Source organism: Syngnathus scovelli, chromosome 9 (assembly GCF_024217435.2).
Source record: "Syngnathus scovelli strain Florida chromosome 9, RoL_Ssco_1.2, whole genome shotgun sequence".
Classification (NCBI taxonomy): Eukaryota; Metazoa; Chordata; class Actinopteri; order Syngnathiformes; family Syngnathidae; genus Syngnathus; species Syngnathus scovelli.
Window position 1 is genome coordinate 4488178 of NC_090855.1, and position 15861 is coordinate 4504038.

The 15861-nt window shown below is 40.1% G+C and overlaps 1 protein-coding gene across 4 annotated transcripts in view; it reads right to left on the bottom strand.

Annotated features, from left to right (window-relative positions):
• The window catches only part of ptprub (protein tyrosine phosphatase receptor type Ub), a 118942-nt gene that overhangs the window by 28236 nt on the left and 74845 nt on the right, over nucleotides 1-15861 (bottom strand). For all 4 annotated transcript variants that reach the window (XM_049731172.2, XM_049731171.2, XM_049731170.2 and 1 more), the window contains exons 8-13: nucleotides 12665-12982; nucleotides 11305-11414; nucleotides 9198-9399; nucleotides 6993-7095; nucleotides 6636-6909; nucleotides 1771-1807 (exon numbers count right to left, since the gene is read on the bottom strand). In XM_049731172.2, coding sequence (XP_049587129.1) covers nucleotides 1771-1807; nucleotides 6636-6909; nucleotides 6993-7095; nucleotides 9198-9399; nucleotides 11305-11414; nucleotides 12665-12982 — 1044 coding nt within the window. The remainder of the gene's footprint in view (nucleotides 1-1770; nucleotides 1808-6635; nucleotides 6910-6992; nucleotides 7096-9197; nucleotides 9400-11304; nucleotides 11415-12664; nucleotides 12983-15861) is intronic.

Genomic DNA, 15861 nt, shown 5'->3' on the forward strand with positions numbered 1-15861 from the left:
CTGACGACAGTTTGACTCTGGACAAAAATATTTCAAATATTGCAAAAAGGAATTCCATGAGCAAAAATTGAAAGTTAACTAGAATCACAGAATTGTATTCAACTTTGGAGGCTCCACTTTATCGGCCCCTGGTTATTTGGTTCCTCCATATTGCCAAAGCATCAAGAAATTTCAATGACACAAACCTTTCCATTTCAGGTTTCTGCACACTTTTGCCACATCCAACTCGAAATATTCATCAGACTGAACATGAGCATGAAATGGATTTCCGTGTGAATCTACACGTCTGCCAGTTGCCTCATGTTGGAAATTGGCGCTTAGCGCGGGAAATGAAAGTCTATTGTCACACTGAGCCTGCCAGCAGATCCTTAATTAAACTGTCACCTGAAAGTTGAAATGTAATCTCCAGTTTTCGTATCAAAGCCGGAATCATTTGCCTCCACTTGGCCCGAGACGTGCTACTCGATAAAAAAAAACAGCCTAGGCGACGACGACGCCGAGTTAACTGTGGAACGATCACATAAGAAAATTTTGACCCGTCACACTTTGACCTTTTACACATATATAAATTTTTTGTTTGTATTGTTTTGGTAGGTTAGGCAAAAACTCCTAAATGGATTTGGAGTAAAAATGTGGATAATTGAATGGCGATATTCTTTGAAGGCCGCAAATTCCAAACTCAAAAGTACACTTGTTTTTTCAGTGTATGTCTTTTTATGACTCATCATGGTCACCCCTCTTCATCCTCAGAGAACCAGGAGAAAAAAAACAAGACAAACACAGCACTCTAAAATGTTGTCCAACCTTGTGCTCAAATGACCTGTAATTTCCACAAGACGTTCTCTTTACTTCATTCGACCATTTACTTTTCTTATCTTTTTCAAACTTCTCTGTACTTTCTGCCAATGTTCGCTTCTATTTTGAACACTGGCTGAGGTAAACAGTGTCAGCTTCTTTTTTTAATACTACTAAAAATTGAAAAATTTCCTAGTCAATTTCTGTATAAGAATCTCTTTACTGCTATTTTTTGAATTCACTGTGATCCGACAGCAAAGGGGGGATGTGGGGAGTGGAGATTTCTTCTGCCAGGAGAATTTAATGTCAATTTCCTTGGCCTTTTCATGTCCTCTCCAAACCCAAATCTAAGATACAGTAGAGGTGGTGGGGGTGGAGGTTGCTGGGGCGCAAGGCTTAGGTTAAGGCTTCATGTGGAAGTTTTGATGTGGAGGACCTTTGGAGGCTGGCGAGGTCATAGCCCTTCAGATGTAGCCCATCTCGCAGACCGCTGATGAGAACAAAGAGGCTGCCTTTGATATACTCGTCCCAGCAGCCACTCACAAACAAACACGATGAAAGCCTGACCTCTAATCCCTCCCAGCCTGTTGCCCTTTTCGCTGAAAACCACAGCCAAACAAGAAGGGCTGTCTGAGAACATTTGTCCATGTTTCCACTTTTCTACTTGTGGGAAAGAGCAATGAAATATAGACTCGGCGAGCCATTTACCGGCGATTTCTTGAAGCAAACAAAAGAGTGATAAATGTTTCAAGATCGTAGTGTCATTTCTGGACTATAAGGCGCACCTGAATATAAGCCTCACCGGATAAAATGAGTGGAAAAATCTTGTTTTGTTCATAAACTGCAGGTGTTTTTAATTAAAAAAATTATTTTATAATATAAAAATCGTGAAAAATCCATAGATAAACCGCACTGCAAAACGTTGCAGTTTATAGTCCGGAAAATACAACAGTTATGTAAAGTGAAGTCAATTACCTTTGCGAGCAATGCGGATGCAGTTTATTCTTGATTCCTGGAAAATAAAGAAAAACAACACACAAATGGATGAGTGCTATTTCATATCAACGCAATACATAGACATCCGCAATTATCATAGCTAAGGTTAGCAACTTTGAGTGGGCTCAACAATCTTTCTCCAGTTTGTTTTTCTTTGCAAATTAAATGCAGCCGAAAATGTCTTCTGACTAAAAAGGACAAATTACAGAAGATCTGAGAGTTCTATTTAACAACACGACGCTGTGAAATCTCGGCACATCTGAAAGCCGCGTTAGTGTATTAAAGACACAGATAAGAGTTTTTTGCCGTAGGAGAAAAGATTAGAGTTAAAAAGGGAAGATGATTATGGGAGAGTTTCAAACCAATGCACCACTATGAAAAGGAATTCATTCTATTCAAATTCAAGCTGATGACATCTTGGAGTTATAAGAAGGAACCTTTGTCAAATAACCCTAATGAAATTCGAGACGCTAATCCAATTCCAGCCTGCCACCTCTCGGAAGAGATGCATTATCAAATTAAAACTTACACATGCCAATCTGGCTATTGTGGGACACTTATGCAAATGAGCACATTTGGAAATGAGCAAAAAATGGACTTCCTAAAACTGACTAAATTGCTTATTTGAATTGAAAATGTACTTCAAGCCCCACTTAAAATACAGGCAGTCACCGTGTCTTGTTATTTCCACTAAATTGCTAAATTTATTTCACATTTCTTCGTTTATTTACTGCAATATTGTTGGCCTTTGTAACAACACCTGCCTCCAAATGTGCAATTACTTGGCATGAGGTCGTTTTGTCTTTCGATGAAATTTGCATTTTTTTCGAGGAAGAGTGAGCAAGATGCGCAATGCTGAGGAAGGCTTAAATTGACGCAATTAGTGGGGGTGTCTACTTCATTAAGCAATCAGCTTTTTCCCTTTTAATTGTTTTTTATCCATAATTATAATTACTTTTTAACTGATTCACGTACAAATATATACAAAAGGTTATATACAAAAAACGGACTCGATTAGGTGAAAATATAGAATATGCATTGCAAGTATAATATGTATAGAAACTACTGTATGTATTGTAGCGTCTGTGCATGTGACTAAAAGAGGCGGGGCTTGGAAAGAAGGCATGTGACATCAGTGAGTTTTTGCATGTGAGTGTGAGCTGTAGCCAACAGCAGCTCCTGCTCTTGTTGATCTCCTTCCCTACACGCAATGGTATTGCAGAAAATTAAAAAATAATCACTTACATGCAAAAAAATGGAGGAACGATGTGGGATAAGGAATTAAAAAAAATTAAATAAAAAAATGGACGGATAGATTTATTTACATAGGTTTATAATATTGAAGTTGACTCTGTACCAAAGGCGTGTGCTTTATCGCTTGCCAGTTTAGCAGAGTTAATTGGCATGCAAGCTCACACTTTTGCACATTCATTTAATTGTGCACAGTGCCAGTCATGCCGCAGGGGCAGGTGGGTCCTGGCACCTTCAAATACACTCCCCGAATGCCAACACAAGGGTCCAAAGCACATATCAGTCCATGTGTGTGTGTTTGAAGTCTGAGATGCGGCATTTGCCAGCAAAGCTCCGGTCTTCTTCTATCTTAAGACTTTGAAGTGCCTCTTTCGACAGATCAATCAAAGCAATTACACAGGCTTGACAGTCACGCTCAAGATAATTAGAAGCGCTAAACGCTAAATATTATGAGGCCCCATACTGTTCAGACTACTCACACTGCTGCCACTGTTGCAAGAGTACTGTGTGTAATTTTGACTGGCTTAAAAATGACAAGAATGACACAAACCCGGGAAACCTTGATTAATGTGCGAGTCAGTAATGTACGGTTACAGATTTTCTCTTGTGGCCTAATGCAGATATGCCAGTTTGTATTTTCATACTGTTGTAATTACAAACTTGGACGTAGGATCGTTTTTCATCACCAAATGCATTGCAGGCAGGAAAAGTTTTTTATCCAGGTACAATACGAGATTACTTCAGAAAGAGCAGGTGCAGTTTTGCACCAAATTACCTCCATGATTGCTCAGAGTATGCATGTGCACGCACCCCAACACACACACATACACACAACCCCAAAAAAAATGTTCCTTCTAATTATCCGTCCTCTTGTTTTTATCCTACTAGATAGCAGCACGGTGGTTTAATGAAATCAAAATCCATTAAAGAATGTTATTATAATTTTTTTTTCACTCGAGGTAGGTGAGCTATTAATTTTCTTATAACAAACACGCATTGATTTGCAATATGGAATGCATGGAAGATTTTTCTGAAGAAAATCAAAGGTGAGCTTATGGGCATGCATTGATGCAGCAATCTTTCATGACATTGACTAAAAGAACAAAGTATGACTTTGTTATTATTATTGCTACAGAAAAAGTTTTCCACTTGGTATTAGGTGATATTAGGTCACTGCCTTATGTATTTGACACATTTCATTCAAAGAGACTGAGGAGAGCAACAAAACTGATTGTTGCAGCTTCGTGGAGTAGGCTGACAATACTGTAGCATCCAGAGTAGCATTCAGCTAGCATTCAGCTAGCATTAGCGCGATGGTTATTTTGGTCATTTAGTGTTCTCAAATACCGTATTTTCCGGACTATAAGGCGCACCTAAAAACCTAAAATCTTCTCAAAAGCCGAAAGTGCGCCTTATATATGGACCAAATTCCTAAATCTAAACTGGCCCAAAGCATTGTGTCATGAAATCAATCATAAATTGGCCCACTGAAGACTATGAATCATGAATCAAAAAGAATATGGATCATTATTTTATGATTATAAAGTAATTTGTTGCATCTGAAGTTGAAATAAAAAAGATAAAATGGAGAATGATTTGATTTGGATTAAAAATCTGACATGACGCATTAATGGTGCGCCTTATAGTCCGGTGCAACTTATATAAGGACAAAGTTTTAAAATGGGCCATTCATTGAAGGTGAGCCTTTTAGTCCGGTGCACCTTATAGTCTGGAAAATACGGTATTACAATAATGATGCAGCTTATGCCACCAATTCAGTATCGGCCAGGCACACTTGGAACCCCAACTAACCAATTACTAGAAATATTTTGGTAGTATGTACGTTTGCCGTACAATGGAAAGTGCTAATAGCGAATTGAGCCTTGTTGAACCAAACAGGTACCGTGATATGAAGGACTGTGCCTACTGTGTGATGCAGAACTGTATTTCTGCACTCATTGTGGGTCATGGAGTCCGGGCCCACTGTCAAACTAAACAAAATCTAATCCCTTCCGCCAGTAAACCCCATTTAAGCCCACGCTTAGTACACTAGTTAAAATGAAATGCTCACACTGCATTCCCTCACTATGTTTCTCCGTTGAATTGTGGTAATGAATGAGCTAACACGGATCTCCATAGCAAATAGCAAAAGAGAACAATAGCTACCAACCATACAGAGATGACATCACAATTTTGGCAGTAAACCATTTTTTTTTTGTACTCACATGATTAGAATTTCACTGACTAGCTCTAGGCTAAGGCTCAGAGTGGGAGGGAGATTGTCAAACACAGCAAACTTTTACCTGGTTTGCACAATAAAATTCTTTTTGCAAGTGTTACACTAAGGGGACTGCTTATTTGTTTAAAAAACAAAAACAACTTCACGTTCCATCGGTGCAGTATGTGCAATTCTTCTTCAGTGGTTGTGTTATTCTTTCGATCAGTAGACAAGGACACAAAACAGAAAAAGGAAGAAGGAAATGAGGAATCGAAATATTTAAATGTGAACGATTCCTGGTTAATCGGGATGTCAGTTTCTCGAGACTCCCCGGACCCAATGTTCACCAAGTCAAGAGTGTCATTTGTTAACACGATACCTGAAACGAGGTTGAATTACTTTCTCACCTTAACCGAACAATCGGTTTTCTTGGAATTCTATCAGATACGCTTGATTGATCTGTCCTTCGGTTATTTCGTTCACACCAAGCAAACTCCACCAAGGTGGGGAAACTCGAATTTGATTCAACATGTCAGTCAGGTGACCCATTGGGTGCTTCTTTAATATTTAACCTTGATCTTAAACTGAATTTTTTTAATGAGAGTTTTGTGACTATATTTTGCAGGGTTGTGTCCAGATCCAAAAAGGAAACTAAAAGAAACCCTTCATGGCAAATATTAAAGCAGTGGCACTCTCCCTCTGATCATCTTCACCTCGGCCCAATTATCGTTAAGTAATTGCTTCGTCCTGGTAGCGGCTCTTGTTTTAATCGAATTTGGAAAGGTAATGCCCTCTGGGTATGGTAAGAGACTCCAGGTGAGGGGGCACGGATGGGCACGGAAACTTCTTAAGTTCCCAACTAAGAATTTCTAAAACCATCTTTCTGCGTTAGCCGATTCTAAACACTAAACTTTCAGAGATAGGATGAATTAAGGACAAGCATGAAATAATTTCAGTGGCGAGCATTTGGTCAAATAAAAAAAACCCGAGCAAGGCGAGCATGTCAAATAAAAGCCAGACGACGAGGACTTTGCTGTTGACTCACAGTAATTCCCGTTGATTACAACTTTGCTAGCCAAGAATAATGCCTGCGAGTAAAACGCAATTTCTGGCATCTATTGTTTAACAGACTCAAAGTGGTGGAAAATGCATCATATCCACATAGTGAGACGGGCCAACTCCAAATATCGCCATTTCACAACCCTTTCACGGCATAAACAATCATTCAACAATCATTTCAAGCCCAGACTGATCTAACCTAGCATTAGCTCAAACAGATGATCATTATTGGCTGCGATTGATTGTGTTTACTGAAGCTGACAACTGGACAAAACTAATGCCAGACATCCTGCAAAACTACTGGCAGTCAACTCACCCCTCTGAAGTTGCTCATAGCCTGGAAGTAGACAAGGTAGCTTTTGCGTGGGTCCAAAGGCGTATTCCAGTAACCGTTGTAAGTATGATTGTCCCCCACAGTGAAGGGACTGGCCTCTGGCAAGCTGCTGGGTGGTAGCTCAGCGGTGTAGTAGTGCGGGGTGCCCCGGGCCAAGGCCTCACCGTGGGACATCGGTAGAGGGAAACACTCTTGAAGCCCCAGCTCCCTCTTCACTTTCTTCACAGTCTCTTCCTCGACCACCACTTGGTATGTGCTGGACATGAACAGATAAGAGCGTAATATAAATCATGCTATTTTCGTAAGGGGAATTTTTAATTTGAGATGATTTTTCTTCACCTGACAGGGGCGCCCCTTCCTTGGGCAGGGCGCAGAACGACAGTTATTGTGTTCTCGGTTTCACTCAAGGGGGATGGAATGTCTCCGTAATCGAATGTAGGCGCTGGAAACACATTATTCAATTCAGGCTTGTGACATATATAAAGAACTGTGTTAAAATGATCGATCTAAATATTTATATATATTTAATTTTATTTTTTGAATATAAAGAACCCTGAGGTGGATCAATATCAAGATCTAAATATTTATAAATATTTAATTTTATTTTTTTTAATATAAAGAACCCTGAGATGGACCAGTTTCCTAAAACTGAAAGCATCCAAGACATGTCAGAGATTGCAAGGTATAGTTTTAGCACATAAATACATTGATGTCAAACTCAAGGCCCGGGGGCCAGTTACGGCCCACCACATCATTTTATCTGGCCTGTGAGAATAAACTGTGACTTCATGTGTCATTACTAAAATTACAAATTGTCTTCACTTAGTGAAATAGTGAAATTTCCAGCAATTTTTATTACCATTCATTTAAAAAAATTTTTTTACTAGTCACTGATTTCATAACTCGCGAGAAAAATGAGTTTCACACCCCTGCCTTAATACGTCGAATTGTCGAACTGGCACACCGGTATGCCTAAAATGGCTAGCAGAGCGAATATAATAAATACCCATATCCACATATTCAGCACATTCTTCAACTTCCCCATCAAGTTTTTCTGGCTACCGGTCCAATTAAAAGTCATGGTCTTGAGGCTAAATTGCTTGGCTTTTTCATTTAAAAGGATTTGGCTCCTCCCTGGAGTTGTGGCAGCACATTTCGCTTTAATATCACCACTCAATTAGCGAGGGAGGAGAGTGAAAACTATTCATGTAGAATAAATGATTACTATATTAAAAAATGGTTGGCTTACACCAAAGCATCCACTAGTGAAATAAATTAGGTTAGGGCAGTAATTAAGGGCAAAGGGGGTGACTGGACATACATTTACTTTTCGAGCAAGGCTAATGTCTTGACGGATAGACTGACCTTGAAGAATACGTATAATCGAATGTACATGGATACGCAGCGATGGCTATAGTTTGCAGAAAGTTAGCGGTTAGGGTTAGGTAACCCTAACCCTAACCCTAACCCTTTGCAAGCTGCCAAATTGAGAGATACAGTTTAAGTGAATAGGGCCAGCAGAGGGAGTTGAGGAAAAGCTCTACAAAGACTTTTGGGCATTTTTTATAAACTGGCTTTCTGCCACAGTTTTCTATGACATACAGCCAGGAGGTAGAGATTGTGCTTTCAATCTATAATTAAACAAAACGACCTCTCAGAAGAGAGATTTAGGCAGTGCGAGCGAGGCACGTTTGGCGTGCCTTCTCCCAGCGTACCTAAGAGGTGCAATGCAATCCCTAAACAAGCACAAATGCGCCATTAAAAAGAGAGACAAAGAGCAAGGCCGCATTTCCATCAGCATTAATAAGCTCGGAGAGTCTCAGATGTGACAGTCGGTTCCCAAGAACATACGCAACATACTTCTTTATAAATAACGTTCAGCTGAGTGCTCTTGGTGATGTTTCTCCACAAGTTAATTAATGTCGTGAGGACAATGCTATGGAAAAATTGTGTCGAAAATGTGAGGTGGGGGGGGGGGGGGGGGGGCATCACAAAAAGAAAAATAGAGCGGTGAAAAAAAAAATCTGATTTGCAGTTGTTGGAATTTGGCGGTGAACTCGTTTGCTGCGATGATAAACATTGATGGCACAAAGTACAGCCATTAGTTTTCACATTACTGCTTAAGGATGGGCAATTTGGTAAGGTCGGGTTAGCAAGATTTTTTTTTTTGAGAAATTGGAGTAATTTTGAATGTCAAAGAGTGAAAGTAGAGCAACACAAAAGGTAAAAAAAAAAAAAGGAAACTTGTCATTTCCTATGTTAACTGTTAATTGCGTGTTACGGGTCACCTTTTTCTCAAAAATGGAAAGAAAAAAAATCTGTGGCGTGTGAAAACATGACTGACTATGTAGCAATATTAATATCTATAAATAGCATTCTCACTCGCCAAATAAAACTGTTTTAATTATCCTTCATTGTGGTTTATAAGTCTGCCTGGAACAAGAAAAGCAATTTCGGAACATGATGCCTTGTGATTCCATCTTCCATAATCTACATAAGATGTTTGTGGCCAGATGGTCCAGTGCAGATGGAGCAATACAATACCCGAGATGTTTGTGGTGATTTCAGTCAGGGCCGTCTGGCCAAAGCCTTTCCCCGTACGAGCTCGCACAGAGATCAAGTAGGTGGTTCCTGGGTGAAGATTGGAGAACATGTGATAGGTCTCGTTCTTTAGCTTGGAGACGGTTCTTCTTGGTCCTGGGACGTTGATGCCGGGATCAGACGACTCGATGCTCTGGTAACTAATCTGGAGGCAAATAGAAGTAAAAACAAGTCATGGAACTGTCAACTCTTTTAAGTTGAGAGAACTTGACGATTTAATTCCCTTGCAGAAATCTGAGAAGGATGAACAAGTAGAGTACATTAAGGTCTGTAAAGAAGTAATACGGTGGCCATGGAGAATTTTGGGATAGTCCAGAACGGCCAGTCCAGTCAGGACACCTTATTTTTCTTCCTTGACAATCTTGCCATGTTTTTGTGGGTCATTAAGAAAACAATACACGACATGGAACCTCAAAACCCAATTCAGGTTTTCTTCTTGCAGCACCTCGGTAGATGTGAAGAGTTGCCAAGAGTTTGTCACCGCCGCAACGGTCCACTTGAGTTGCTTTTGGATGCATCGCTCAAGTGTGCGGTGGGCTTGAGATACCACTCGAGCCATAGATTTACTGATTATCCCTAGAAGAGCTTTTAATGGTGCTGGAAAAAGAAAATCCTGCTGAGTAAGGCGAATTTGAAGGCTTGTAGTACAGTCGATGGGCTCAGGCGGGAGTTTAGTGTGAGAAAATGAGAATTTCTATAACTCCGTGTATCATATTCACAGTTAGCTGAGGGAGATCCACAAGCAACAATCGATTACACTTCCAAGTTATTATGCAAATTATTCTAAAATTCAAGAAGAAGCTGCCGAAAAAAAAAGTTCAATAGATACAAAAATGCAAAGTCGCTATCAGAGCTCCTATGCTAAAATGTAACTATTCAAATTCAATTATTCCCTAAAAGTTGATTAAGTTAAAATTACACCGAGGGCCATTTGAAATTGGACAATTTAGAAATATCTGGGAACAACATAATTTGCATACTTCTGCAAAGTGGTCCGTCCTAGCGCAAATATTATCTTTGAAAGAACGTTACAAGGAAGCCGAGGCAGGAAAACGTTGCTCGACAAGATGGCCGACAGCAAGATGGCCGACAGCATCACACATCTATTTCTATTCTTATCTATTAATGAGGCTGGCTGTGGCCAATTTTATGATATATTGTCAGTGAGAAGAAATGAACGCAACTAATTTATGCAAGTGAATCAGTGACGATATAGAGAAAATAATTTTTTTAGCACTGGTAAAAATGTGCATCAATTTTTGATACCGCTTATCGTCATTACATCTCAGCTGATTTTGGGCGGGTCACACCTCAGAACTGATTGCCAGCCAATCACAGGGCCTTCCAGACAAACAATAAATAATGACGAACGGCATTGTACTAACAGCCAAAATGAATGCGAGCATAATGTTGTTTATCACTTTATACTCATTTTTAAGTTCTACTGTCTTTGCAATCGCTGGCCCGCCTTCGGTGGTACTGCTTCTTTATCCAAAAGATGAAGATTGAATCCCAAATTTTGTGTCCTTAAAGGCATTTTGTCTTTGGCAGCTCCACTGTAATTAGTTTGTGTTAGGAAACTGGCAATTTTGTCTTTTCATCTGCAGTATGTCAGGAGTTAAAATTCTGGTGGGTGCAAAATGTGCACTAATAGATAAGTCGCCATCCCTGGTTGCAGCAGAGCAGTCGAGCATTGTGTTTCTACAAATGAAACCATGTGCAGGAGAGTGATACTATGGAAGACGTTGGGGTGTCAGGAACAGTTCCAGAAACAATTACAAAAATAAACAATGGGAAAAATAATCGGATCAAACAGTGTAGATGCAGTTAGTTCTTGCCAAAGGTGTAGTAAAAATTTGTTCACCTAGTGTTGAACCAAAAAAAAGTGGTTTACCCTAAAGGACATACCAACCAGCTGCGGGGAAAAATACAGTTACCCCTATTCAGCAGAATATTTTTTCAAACCCATTTATCATGTGATCTTACAAAATGGAGTCAGCAGTTGTTTCTACCTATAGTGTGTGTGTGACATTTGTTTTACAATACACACCTCATACTGGGTAATAAGGCCGTTGGGCTCAAGTGGCTCCTCCCACTTCAGGAAGATCATGTCATCCAGTGGGGTGAAGGTCAGCGACTCTGGTGCTATGCCTCCTGGGACTGCAAGACATTGTCATCAAAATAAATTTGGTCATATTGATACTCGGGGAAATAGAAAACAGTTTTTTTTCCTTGCAGTTGTTCATTCCCAACTGTTTTGCCTTTTTAGCACGGAACAAAAAAAGTGATTTGACCTCAGTTATGGTGCCAATAATGTGTGAAAATATAAAGTATTACCCGCGGATGAGAAGGAAGTAAAGAGAGAGCTATCGAAGGGTTATTGGGGTGACAGATATATTTTTTGAATTATGAAGAGCACCTTTTATTATGCTAATCCAGCCTGCTAGAACGCCATGCTCTGAATTAATGTATCAGGGGAAAAAAAAAGGAAAAGTTACATAATACTCTTCATCTTCACATCGTAACCAGCCTATGATGGATGAAATGTGTCGGCAAGAAGGAATGTGATGGTGAGTTAGAATGCTAAAGCAACCATTTCAACAAGCTGCAACAGTCTCTTCTGACATTCAAAGTGAAATTAGCTATTGATGTAATTGATGTGATCCATCAAGACGAAAGAACAGTAAGTGTGGGTGACTGTGAAGAACGAAACGGCGGCGGCGGCGGCGTATACGTGAAGCTGGCAGGCAGCCATATCCTTTTGACTTGTACCGCATTTAAAAACAAATACTGTGCTGCCAGCATTTAGTAAACAGCAGATGGTAATCACTGACAGACAAGCTAATATACGATTCACTTTAGTGGGGGAAATGTAATGTAATGTACTAGGACGCTTCGCTCAAGCAGACGTCGAAATACGACAGGCAACAAAATGCTTTTAAAACATTAAGTCGGAAACAAATAGAAAATAAAAACACATTTGTGGAAAGCGAATTCTAACAAAAGCACAAAACGGTGTTGATGATTACCGTATTTTCCGCACTATAAGGCGCACCGGATTATAAGGCGCATAGAATAAATAACTCAGCGTTGCTCAAACGTTAATGCAATCACAATATAGTGACACACGAAATAGTGAAAACAATAACAATGTATCAATAACTCAACGTTGCTCAAACACGTAAATCTTATTTTAATAAATTAGTCCTCATCCACAAATCCATATTGGTCCATATGTAAGGTGCACCGGATTATAAGGCGCACTTGTCAGGTTTTGAGAAAATTTGAGGTTTTTAGGTGCTCCTTATAGTGCGGAAAATACGGTATATGCTGTCGTGTTGTTTCTTTCAACATAATGTTTGTTTTGGGGTTTTTCATTCTTTTTCCCCAAGCTCCTCCCTGAGACTTACTGTCTTCCTCAGTCTGGAAGGTGACCTCTCTGCCCTCTTTCTTGCCCTCCGGGTTGGCCAGTGACAGACGGACATGGATGCCATGGTAGGGCGGCAGATCACGCAGCGTGAAGCGTGAGGCGTTGTGCTCCACGGCTAGGCATTCACGCACGGTGGTGTTGTGGCCGCCGCCGCCTCCCGCTGTTGTGTAGCGGTAGCAAAGGGACACTGAGTAGGTGTGGCAGCGTGTCACGTTGAAGGCTAAGTTCTCCCACAGCAGGGACAACTGCCTGGGTTGGATGTCTGTGGCTGTCAGGCCTCGTAGTGCACGCATGGGCTCTGGAAGGATGGATGGGGAAAAAACAAACAGGAAGCATGAGATGAATTGATATACAGTCTTCATAGAAATGGAAATTATCAGGGAAACGCTTTCTATTTAGAAGTTGTTTTTTCTCAATGTGGCAATTTAACTTCCGACTCACTAGGTGGCCATGTTCCCTCTTCCGCTGTTAGCTGTTGGTACTGTTTGATCAATTCCTTGCCATCTATTCTACATGACGAAATTGTTTTCTTCAACAGGCTTTGATTTGTCGTACATTTAAAAACGGGCACAGTGAGACGTCGCTTCGGACTGGATTTGTGTTTTACGTGTCTTGAATTGAGCATTCAAACATAAACATACATTAGAAAGTTTTATGTCCCACCAAAATTTTATATATATATACTTTTTTTTTATATATTCGGGCTATCAATTTGGAATATTGAGTTGATCATGAGGGTTCAACCACACGTTACGAAATTAATATTTGTCATTCTAGAGCAATTTTTAAAGATGTCATTGTTTTCCAGAGCCACTTTCAGCACTCCTTTCGATATTTCCATTCTAAAAACAGCTCGAGCACCAAACGCAACAGTTGCTCGCTTGCAGCTCCTTCTTCAGCACAGCGAGAACACATGTCACTTGTACTAATTAAACGGACAGTGCGTAGCTTCATGTTCCTCTCAAACAAGCCCCGGTTTCATTTTTAACTATTTAGTAGTCCTCATTTTTTGCCCTGTGGTTTAATCCTCAAAAAAATTCAAGGGTGCTCACTTCTGCAAGACATTTTTATTGCCGCCTCATCGCGTATATTTTTAGAAGAAGTTCATTCTGGTCGTATCTGTGTTAATGTTGCTATAAGAATGACAACTCTCTTTTTTTTCATGAATACTGAAAGATACACAGAGGCTCTTGTGGAGCAACGGACAGAACCTCCAGTGTTCAGGAGGGCATCCCAAAGCCAAACACATCCTCACCATCAATGGAGGCATTCATCAGTTATGAACACAGTCAACGCCTTTTTTTCCAAACAACGTAACGTAAGACACTTTTTAATTATCATAAGACATATGGGGAATTAGCAAGGGGGCGGAGCCTAACACTAGGGTGATACGTGGGGGTTTTGTGCAAGTTTAGACGAGGTTATTAAGCCTTTTTTTTTCCTGACTAGTGCACGGAAGCTTAATAAGATGGCAGGTGCATGATTAAGCGGAAAGTTGTCGACTAATTTAATTTGAAAGATGCTCGCGAGTACACTACATGCAAATAGCTCATCTTTTAATGCCCTAATATACATAACTCAGTTTCTATATTGCCATGCCACTTCATCATCTCTTCACTTTCTATTTTATGCAGGGTGAAGCACTACAACAAGCGGGAAATAACATTGTATACAATGCCCAACTTCATTTGCATTTATTAGTGCCTGTGGTAGCAATTATATTGAAGTAAAATGCTGTGACACTTCCAATCTACACAGAGGGCTAGCTGCAGTCACTGGCCGCCTCTCTTCATTTGCTTTTTGTACAAGATAGAAAAAAAATGACCAAAACATTGGCTCTAACCTCGCGCAGACTAATGTAGTGAAAAAAGGATTCGTAAACAACAGCATACATACAAAAGTAGCGGTGTTGAGAGCGGCTGCAAAGTATTTCAGAGGTGTAATTGAGAGTCTGCACAGTTCGAGTCAAATAAAGTGCGGCCTTTAAATGGTGGCTTGATAAAAGCGGCAGCAAAACAGGCCACAGTGTGTTCATTGTGGCTTTTCTCAAAGTGGACATCGTGCCAAGCCTTGCCTCGTCCTATTTGTTGCTGTGCCACGGGCGGCCATTCGCTGACACCCCGCAGCCGCCCCAACAAGCTCGAAAAGCTCAAAGCATCGTTTTGATCCTAAGAGATCCGACGTGAGATTGGAAGTGACAGGTTCGGTTTTGTTGTCTCGGCTAAAACTGTGACACGGGACAGCTACGTCGCAGCAGAGGAGGTGATTTGGACTGACTGAGTCAGACGAGGGAATAAACATACGAGGACGTTCGTGTCTTGTCTTCTATTCGGCGTACGTGAATTCAAAACATTACAAAAGTGCACTTACACACGGTTAAGTTCAAAAGTATTCGGGCAATGTGTGTAGAGTCTATTTTAATAAATATTTAAAGCAATATGTGTGTAGCGATTACGGTTATAGTCTTCAAAAGATGAAAAGGTTCATTTAATTTTATATGTTTAGTTTTACTGTTTATTCCAAGATAAGTACTATTTCTAATGTGAAAGTGTACAAATGGTAGCTGATTTGAGAATTCAGGTATTAAAACAATAAAATATGACAATATTTTCCAAGGACGTTTAAAAACAATGTAGCAGCGACCTTAACTCACTTCACAACAAGGCAGCACTTTGGCAAATTTTGAAAATAATCTTCAAAAAAGGCTTCAAGCTGTTTAATGACACTCTCAGTAGAATTTTACTCTCAAAGTAAACATGGAATAAGAGGAATTTAAAAAAAATGTGTTTTAAAAAATCAAAAACCAGATTAAAGATAGGCCTTAATTAGCTTAATGCTAACACAATGGAAAACTCCATTGACATGCTATGGATTAGCATTATATTAGCGGTTTATTTCTATTTCTACTTGAAAATAAACATTTAGTTGGTAATTATTAAAAAAATATTGGGACTGCATAACACTTTGTACTGTGACTGATCCTTCTTTGCCGTCAGCCGTCGCAGTGGTAATTTCTCAAATTTCTGTCCGGCTTCAGTCTCGGGTCGGCCCCATACCAAGTGGCGCTAGCTCCAAGAGCGGCGGGGGCATTCATGGGCACCTTCAGTGACCCAGAAGCAGTTGGAGGCCCATTACTGCACAGTACTTCAGGGACCACCTGGAGTACAAATGTTCACC